Source organism: Aptenodytes forsteri, unplaced genomic scaffold (genome assembly GCF_000699145.1).
Source record: "Aptenodytes forsteri isolate BGI_AS27 unplaced genomic scaffold, ASM69914v1 Scaffold361, whole genome shotgun sequence".
In the NCBI taxonomy this organism is placed as follows: Eukaryota; Metazoa; Chordata; class Aves; order Sphenisciformes; family Spheniscidae; genus Aptenodytes; species Aptenodytes forsteri.
Window position 1 is genome coordinate 64807 of NW_008796212.1, and position 9459 is coordinate 74265.

Here is a 9459-nt window from a genome sequence, read left to right on the forward strand (position 1 = left end):
GGGGGGGAAGGCGGAGAAGGGGGGCGATGCCCCTGTCTGAGCCCAGCCTGCCTCTGTGCTAACCTGGCAGGATGCGGGAGACGGCAGGGCTGCTGTGAAGAAAGTACTGGGGCTGGCCGGAGGCTGGAGAGCGGGACATGTTGCTGGTGCCCCCCTGATGCTCCGCGGGTGGCGGCTCTGCTGGCGAAGGGGAGGCTGGTGAGGAGCTGGAGGACGGCGACGCGAGGCCACGGTGGGGGAAATCCGAGGCTCCGGCTGGGAAACCATGGGGAGATGCAATGGGAGATGTACGCTGGTCGGATTCTGCTGCCTGCAGCTGGTAAGGCGAGGGGCCGTCTGCGCTCATCAGCATGCCGGGTTGTGCTTTGTGCGAAATGTTGGCTGTCACCGTTACCCACTCCGTCTCGGCGGTGACCTTGCTGTGGGACCAGCTTGGGGATGCTTCACTGCCACCAAAAAAAAAAAAAAAAAAAAAAAAAAAAAGAAAAAGAAAAAGAAAAAATAATAATCAAGGAGGACGAAATGCCACCCTCGTCCCCTGCCTCAGCCCAGCGCTGGCTGGAGTTGCGGCTGGGGAGATGGATGCGAACCAGTTCCCTGTGCTGTCAGCGCCTGGGGATGCGTCTCCAGCAGGTGTGAGCTTTGTTTCCAACTGCAATCTCTTTCCTCCGAGTTTGCTCCCGCCGGTGGTGTCCCATCCTGGTGGCTCCAAGGATGTTTCTTGGGGTGCTGGTCCCCCGAGTCGGGGCAAGAGGGAAACTTGGAGCCACTGCCAGCACTTTGTAAACTCTCCTGCTTTTGAGCGGGACCCGTCTGCCCACGGCCAGGGGACGCTGCGATGTTGGGGCAGAGAAGGGAGAGGTTTAATTTTAATAGGATTGTCGGTCTTTGTAATAATTAGGTGCCGTGCTTGCCACCGCCCGCAAATCAATCTTCATCAGGCTGCTGACAGAGGGGCAGGCGAAGGGACCGTGCGGGGTATTCAGGGGGGTTTCTGCTAAAACCAGCACCGAGGAGGTTGCGATTAATTATCCCGGCCGGGTGGTTCGTTAACGGAGAATCAGCATTCTACAACTTGCCTCCGTGGCCATGCCGGGGCTCATCGTGGCGAGGAAAACGAGGGGGAGATTGCCAAAACGCGTGGCGGTCAGCCCATGGTGTCCCCAGGGACTGGGAGGGGGTGATGGGGTGGATGGAGGCAGCGATGGAAACGGGCTCCAGATCCGCTCTGGAGATGATGGTGGCATCCTGCTGACGGGCACTTTCTTCCTGGCGTTGCTCTTGTTCATTCTCCATCCTTTGGAAGGCAGTGAGCGGGGAGGGGTCCCCACTTTTGGATGGATGGGAGGACCCGGCTTTCCTGGGGGAACACGGGAAGCTTCGAAGCCGGTCCTCGACCCCGGGGAGCAGAGCCGCGGTGGGCTGAAGTCCTGCCCTTCCCAGCGGGAATGGCCTCTTGTGTCCCCAAATGTCCCCCTGATTCGGTCTGTAAAGTCTTGCTCTGCGCTTTGCTCACCTTCCCCCTTGTTCAGGATAAATCTGACGGGTGTTTTCCAGGTGTGTGGGAGTTTCCTGGCTTTCGGTCACTTTTTTTTTTTTTACCACTCAGCTCCCAAACAGGTTTGTTGGCATTTATTCCCTGAGATATCCCAGATCCGAGAGATTTTAATCTATTTATTTTAGGGGAAGAACTGAATCGGTGTGAGCTCCTGGGCTGGGAGAGCAGCTCCTGCTCGCACCCAGAGAAACTTTGTGCTGCAGATTGGGGTCAGGCTTTCCTGATGCCCTGTGCGTCCTGGTGCTGCTGGCATCCCCAAAGGCTTGGCTCTGGAATTGTCTCTTACCGGTGGCCTTTCCACCCCAGGCTCACCCCGTACCCCAACTCATCCCCTCCTAGCCTCCAGGATGCTTTCCCAAGCTCATTCCCAGCTCCGGAGGCAGCAGTTTGCATCCCGCCGGCCGTGGGGAGATGTTCCCCCGCAGCACCCCATCCCACAGCAGTGGCACCCACCAGCCCCATGGGGAAAAGGTGCTGCTGGGTGCCCTGCACTGGGGTGGGGGGGTCTGGGTGCTCACATGGAGCCCTGGGCTGAGCCAGCCCCGAGGCGGGGGAGGTGGTGGGTGCCATCAGGGTGTCCCCTTGGGTAACCGAGGCCAATATTCATCCCCGAGGTGGCGTGGCCGGGGCGGGCAGACCAGGCGGTGCTGAGGTTTGGGAGGGGATGATGGGGAGTGGGGATGATGCCTGACCCCAGCTCTGCGCCTCTCCTCCTCTTCGGCTGCTCTGTGCCACCCCTGACATGGAGACGGCACCACGGGGCTCGTGTCCCCTGGTCCAGGTAGCCCCGATGCCTGTCCTGGACCCACTGCACTATGGGGGTGGACAGCCATGCTCCCAGTGCCCCCAGCCACTGGGGTGGGGTTGGACTGGTGTGTGCTGGGGCTGCCTGGGAAGCCGTGCCCCATTGCTGTGGGGTCAGCTTGTGCCAACAGCGAGCCTGCTAAGCACGCTTGCCAAACCTCATCACTGGCTAGCCCGTGCCTCAGTTTCCCTTAAACGAAGCAGCGGGGGTCAGCCTGCCCCGGGGTGAGGCCACCATCTCCATCTGGTCCTCGCTGCCGGGCCACCTTCCCGCAGGCACCTTCCCGCAGCTCCCCAGGTGCTGCTGTGACCCCACGGGCACCTTCTCACGTCCCCGCTGGTTTCCCCAGTATTTGCAACCTGGTCGCTGGGGGATGCACCCCTGGTCCCTTGTCTGTCCCCCCCCCAGACATGGGGGAGGCTCGTGGTGGCAGAGGATGTTCCGTGGCTGCAGGGTGCCGGTGTGCTGCTGGCACCCACTGGGCACAAGGTCCACGTGCAAGGTCCCCCATGCTGAGGTGGGAGAAGGCAGGTCCTGGTAGGAGAGGCAACACGCCCTGCCTGGTGCAGGCAGAGCCCTGCCTGCTCCACCCCGCGCAGCCCAGACCTCGGGGCAGCGGTTGCGCCTGAACCAGTTTGAGAAACTGGTTTTTGGGCCGTGGCATGGCAGGGAGCCCGGGCAGCAGCTTTGGAGCATCCAAATATCCTATAGGCTCCTTCTCCACCGCTCGGCGAGGCGATGCTGCAAGCGCTGGGTGTCTCCGTTCCCAGGGGACAAGCAGCACCTGCCAGATTTGGCCTCCATTTATGTTTTTCTCCGGAAAAAACCCAGGGATCCAGTTGCCAGACACCCACTGGCCCTGCCGCACCTCAAGAGGGGCTGCCAGGAGATATTTATGCTGATGAGGTGGGATGAAATCAAAAACTCTCAGGTTTTTGCTGGTCCTCCGCATCATCTGGGAGATGAATAACTGGCTGAGGGGTTTTGCGGTGGCTTAGTAAACCTTTCTCTGGGATGCCCATTGTTGTCGGGAGGATTTATCTTTTCATTATGTGAAGGTGAGAGCTGCTGAGGTGGTTGGATGGAAAATGAACCTGGAGCTGATACTGCCCCACTCGCCACTGCCAGCATGGGCGCGGGGGTGTGAGAGCCGCAAGCCATGACTCTTGTTAACTCTGAAGCCTAGTGGTGTCGGTTGCAGATCAGGACAGCCGTGCTGCTTTAGGGGGGTGTACCCAACCTCAGAAGCAGTGATATGGGATATCAGGATGTGGACTGCTGGACGCTGAGGTCTGGCTGGATCCGGCTGGCTGCTGTCAAGCGCCCCTTGGCCGTCCTACTCTGTACCCTGCGGGACTGGGGCCATGCTCAGGCACCGGCTGTGGGGCAGGCTTGCTCGAGCGGGCTCCTTCTCTATCCCAAAGTGGTGACCCCATTGCCTCCCCCTGTGGCGTGGGGCTCGTCAAGGGGTGGGATGCAGCTCCAGCCCTGGAGCCGGGTGGGGACAGGAGGTGCCCAGCGGTCCCACCTCCGCCTGGCGGAGCTCGGCATCGCTCTGAACTGGGATTTCATTTCCTTCTTTGTTTCTCTCCTTCTCCTTTAATTGGCTGGAAAAGCAAAGCTCAGTTGGCACCTCCCGCCCGGCTGAGCCTGCTGGAGCCTGCCGGGCTGGCGGCGTGCGGTGCCATGCCGCGCTGTGCCACGCCGTGCCGGCACTGGCATCCTTCCTCCTGCAGCCTCCCCAGGGTTGGGGTGCAGGGAGAGGGGCCGTGGGTCCATCCCATCCTGCCTACCAAGCCATGGCATTCGCACGGGGCACCAAGAGCCTCCGGGATGCGACTTCCCATCGCCGAGCCTGGAGAAGGAGTTAGTGGGGTCGGCTTAACGAAGGATGGGCGAAGGGAGTGGATGGTCCCATCCCCTGCATCCCTCAACACCCACCAGCCCTAGGTGACATCCCCTTCCCCAGTGGGACCCCGCTGCTCCCTCAGGGGCTTCATGGTCCTGCCATCCCCTGCCATCCCCATCACCCCTCCTGCCCTCATTTGCCTGGTTTTGGCCACCAACCCTCCAGCTCCGGCACCGGTGAGAGTCAGCCGTCCGTGACATCTGCCGGCATCTTTTGTCCTCGCACGGTTCCCATCGTGCCCGATCCCTGGCGCGGGGACGGCACGAGGACAGCGGGGCCAGAGCTGCCCCCGGCCACCTTCCCACCGCCGGGGAAGGGGGAAAGGAGCCCGGGCTGAACTCTGGATGGGGGTTTTCAATTACACAATTAAATGCACAATTAGATATAATTACCAGCGCTCAGAAGGCGCGACTGTTCATAATAGGCATGTAATCTACCGCAGTCACTGTTTATACTGCTCGGCTCCGCTCCCTAATGATTATGGAAAGCTTTCACATTTGCATGGTTGCCATGGAAATGGGGGGCTGACAGAGGCATCAGGGATGGCGAGCCCCTCGTTCCCCCGCACCCCACCTCCGCGGGATGGGACACGATGGGTGCAGTGATGCCTCCGTGCCTGGGGATGCTGCGGGGCAGTGGGTGCTGGCGTGGAGGGATGGGGATACTCCGGGGATGGGCAGCACCGAGGATCCAGAAACAGCACCGAGGTGGGAACTGCCTGTGTTAGAGGCATGAAAAACCCCAGCGCACCTTGTCACCTCCCCGGGTGACCACCCCAAGAGCCACAGGAGGGACCGCGGGTGCGGGTGGCCGTGGAGAAGCATCCCAGCCTGGTGAGACCTCCGCGTGGACGTGCACATCCTCCGGTGCATCCGCATTATTCACAGGCAGAGCTTTGCTTGACAGGCTGCTATAAAGGTTTATTGGTGCGCATTTGGGAAGGCAGAGCGTTACAGCTCGCAATTAAAACCACGATTAAAGTGCAGTACGTCTAAATTTGCAGGACCAGCTAATGTGCACCCAAGAGTATTAACGAGACCGGTTGAAGAACTCTCTAAATCATACATGCCAGTTGGTAACAGAGCTGGGAGCAATGGGGACTGGAAAATAAATGTCTCGGAGGGCTGGGTTGTAGAGAAAATAAAGAGGATGAGCCAGAAAACAGCCTGGCCCAACATCGAAGCTGTGAGAGCACGGGAAGGAAAGGTTGATGCACAGTGTGATCAGCAAAGCCTGAAAAGCTGGTGGCCTAATTGATGTCTGGGAAAATGAGTCTCGTCCAGCCAAACTTGATCTTGTTTCTTATTGAGCTCACAAGTTTGGCTGCTGAAAGGGACTGAGCTGCCATAATAGTGTTTAGATGCCGATAAGCAATTTGATTTGATCCCAGGTGGCTTTCTGTTAGGAAAAAAATTAGCGCTATAAAAAATCAATGATGCTCATTTCAGTAATAGAAAGGAGAGCAGGAATAAAATCATCGCCGGAGAAAACGTGCGGACCGATGGGAAGGTGGCGAGCATCGCCTGGCACAGGGCGGGTCGGGGACGGGCCCCCCGGTACCGCATCCCTGCCAGCCCATGGGGCAGCCGGGTCTCCCATCCCAAAATACATCGCCAAGACACCGGGAGGGGATCGGAGGAGAGATCTGAGGTTGGAAGATGCGGCAAAGCGGCCTCTTGAGAAGCTCAGTCTCTGTGGCCGGTCCGAGAGAAGACGGGGAGGAAGAAGAGATTCCTGGTACCAACAGACCTTAATGCGGGAGAAATAAGGCAAAGGGAGCATTTTTGGGGGAGAAAAGAGACTTTTTAGGCACGAAGGGGATTAACCGCAGCAAGAAATTACCTCCAGGTGCGACGGCTTTTCCCGTCTGCCTTTGGCCAACGCTTGCCCTGGGTCAGCAAGAAATTACCTCCAGGTGTCACGGCTTTTCCCGGCTGCCTTTGGCCAACGCTTGCCCTGGGCTCAGTGCCGGCAGCCGGCTCCGTGCATCCCTGGGGGATGCGGGGGACTGCAGGGACGTCTCCACGCCGGTGACAAGTGGCTGCGTTTGGGAGGTGCCGAGCGCCCTGGGTTGTGTATCGGCAGCAAACCGGTTGGTTTTGCTGCGGGAACTTGCTGCTTGTGGATCGATGAATATCTCAGCCGAGCTCCTCGTGGCTTTATTTGTTTGCAGATTCAGAGCCCCGGGGGATGCCTTCCCCCAGCCCGTAGGCACCAATGGCTCCCACCACTTTTTCCTCCTGCAGTGGAGCTATGGGCTCCTCTCCCCCCGGTTTCTCCGGAGAGAAAGCACAGGGAGGACCTGGAGGGGCTGAATAATTGAGCAGGGAGAAGGATTCAGGGCTCAGATGGTTCAAAACTCATCGCGGAGAAATTCAGTTCCTGATGGGAATCCCACATCCCTTTCTGGGACCCAGAGCTGGCGCTGAGCCCGCGGCGCTGCCAGCCCTGCACTGATCCTGCTTCACCCACAAACGTCGATACGGCGGTGGGTTGTGGCTGTCGGGAGGGTGCTGGGTGCAGGCACCGGGGTCCCAGCATCCTCCCAGCCTTGCACCGATGCTCTGGGGCTGGAAAAGGGCTCTGTAACCTGGCAGCCGTTGCACATCACCCCGGGGAGCGGGGTTCTGCCGGCATCGCCTCCCTCCGCGGGGCTGGGGACCCCTTGGGGTGCTGCAGCCGTCGCTGGGTACCGAGGCTTGGGGGGATATCCTTATGGAAAGGGGATATCCTTATAGAAAGGGGAGAAAATGGCCAGGAGCACATGGCAGGGATGAAAGACCCACAAAACCCTAACGTTCCCGGCAGCGCTGGCCACGCGTCTTAACAGCTCCTCCAGCGCCAGCCGGCGAGATGCAGGTTATTACGTATTGATCGCTGTGGCGCCTGGCCAAGCCGAGCTGCAGGCGGGCGGGCGGCTTCAGACCGGCGGGGGGGGGGGGGGGGGGGGGGGCCCGGCCGCGCCCGCCGGGGGGGCGGGGGGGGGCGCCGCCGGGGCCTTCGGGGGGCGGTTTTTGGCTGGAAGTGGTGGAGTGTTGGGGATTGCGTGGGGAGAAACTATCCTGCCCGAAGCGCGGGGGAATGCTCGGAGGGGCAGAGGGGCTCAGGATGGGCCCCTTGGTGTCTTTTTTTTCTTCCCCCCATTTGAAAGCAGCTATTTATTTCAATTTTCAAAATATGTACGTAACGGCCTGGAAAACTGGAAAGGCAAAGTTGGCAGAGAGCAGCCCTGGTCGTATTTAAACAGGACATTAAACCCCGAGTGTTTTATTAATAAGATTAATAACGGCTCCCATGTGCTTGGCTGGGAAATTTCACCCGTCTTTGGTTTTTGCTCTGCGGCAGAAGGAGATTTGGGGGAGAAAAAAACCAATTGCCCAAGTGCTGCTTCGCCTGCACCCAGATGGGAGCGGCGGGGCAGGATGCGGCCTCTGCCCCAGCCATCCCTCCCGCCCCGCCCCGATGGGGGTCGTACACCGGCACGTTTTGCCTTATTATTTAATGGTGATTTTTACAGCCAGTTGCCCCTGTGCCAGGGCGAGAGGTGCTGCAGGGACCCGTGTTGGGGTGATGTTTCCACCTTCCCCATCAGGGATCGGCTGCTGGGAGCCGGCTGGACTCGATGATCTTAGAGGTCTTTTCCAACCTTAATGGTTCTAAGATCAGGCCCGGACCCCTCCCTAGGCAAACATCTCATCCCTGTAGTCCCCAGACAGGGATCGAGCCATGGGGGCACAGAGCTTTCCAGGGGCTATTTCCCCCCAAAAAATCCTCCCCAGCACCCTCAGCCCTCCCTTCCCCATCAGGGATCGGCTGCTGGGAGCCCGCAGGGAGTCGGGGGGCTCGGCACAGGTCTTGGGGGGCTCGGCACATCCCAGCAACGCTGAGGGGGTGTTTAGGAAGCAGGAGCTTTGAGGAAAGGATGCAGGAGGGTGTGGGATGGGTTTGGAGAGGTAAATGCCAGAGCTACTTGGATGCCCAAAAGCGTGCGAGAAAGCACAAGTATTTGGGGAGCTGCGGCGAATCCGGCTGCATCCCCCCGGGGCCAGCGGGACCCTCGAGCTGGGCCGGGGGCTGTTTGCAGCCCATGGCAGGGACTGTTCGGGAATCACCCAAACAGAGGACTTCCCACGCAGCCCTTCGTCACACGCACGTGTGCAAGTTGGTCACCGCGCACGAGCGGTGCCGCATCCTGGCTCTGACCCGGCAGTGGGGACCCGTCCCCTTGGGAGGATGCTGGGGGAGGCGACGCTGCAGCGCAGTGCAGCCCCCGGCGCTGAGCACCCCTCGGGCACCCCAGGGGCTGGCGGTGACAACAATGGCACTGCAAAGCCACCGGTGCTGGCTGAGCTGTCGGGCTCGTGGCCTGGCTGTGTCCCGGCACCCTCGTCATCCTCACTGCGCAGACTGGGTGTCATCTAAGCAGAGGACACGGCCACCGTGCCTGGCCTGGGGTCGCAGCTGCGCTGTCACACGCAGGGGACACAACCAGAGGCAGGGCAGGGAGTAAACTCAGGGCTGGCCTGCTGCTTGGCTCTCAGGCTAATCACCTTGATTAGGGCTAATTAGCACTCTGGGTCGCTCTGGTCTCTTCCCATAACCGGATCGATAGTGCAGCCCTTTCCCACCACAGGTGTGCAGGCCAGAGCCCGTGTCCTGGGGACACCGAGACCGTGGCACTGGGGAGCCGGAGAGGAGCCGGGGTGGCGTGGGTTTGCTTCCTTTGGTCTCCTGCTGGGGAGGGAAAACGTGAAGACCTTTGGTGGAAGGGATCTGGGGAGCCAAAGGGCTGGGGGTGGCCCGGCTCTGCCTCAGAGACTGTCCGAGTTTGGGGCTGGGGGGGTTGCAGGACGCGTCATGCTGGTGCTGGAGTGGTGTGTCTCTGCCTGGCACCTCATCCCCCGGGCACGCTCGTGCCATCCCGCAGGGATACCCAGGTACAAAGCCCCAGCTGGGAAATGTCTCAGGGGAGAGGAGGATGCTCGGGGTGAGAGTGGAGAGTGCTTGGGGTGAGCATGGAGGATGCTTGGGGTGGGAGTGGAGGATGCTTGGAGTCATAGAATCATAGAATCATAGAATCATAGAATAGTTTGGGTTGGAAGGGACCTCTAAAGGTCATCTAGTCCAGCCCCCCTGCCGTGGGCAGGGACAGCTTCAACTAGATCAGGTTGCTCAGAGCCCCGTCCA

At 60.0% G+C, this 9459-nt stretch overlaps 1 protein-coding gene across 1 annotated transcript in view; it reads left to right on the plus strand.

The window, feature by feature from the left end:
• Window positions 1–265: 265 nt before the first annotated feature.
• NKAIN1 (Na+/K+ transporting ATPase interacting 1) overlaps window positions 266–9459 on the plus strand; it is a 43228-nt gene continuing 34034 nt past the window's right edge. The window contains exon 1 of the mRNA XM_009288310.1: window positions 266–319. Within this exon, the coding sequence (XP_009286585.1) occupies window positions 266–319 (54 nt within the window). The remainder of the gene's footprint in view (window positions 320–9459) is intronic.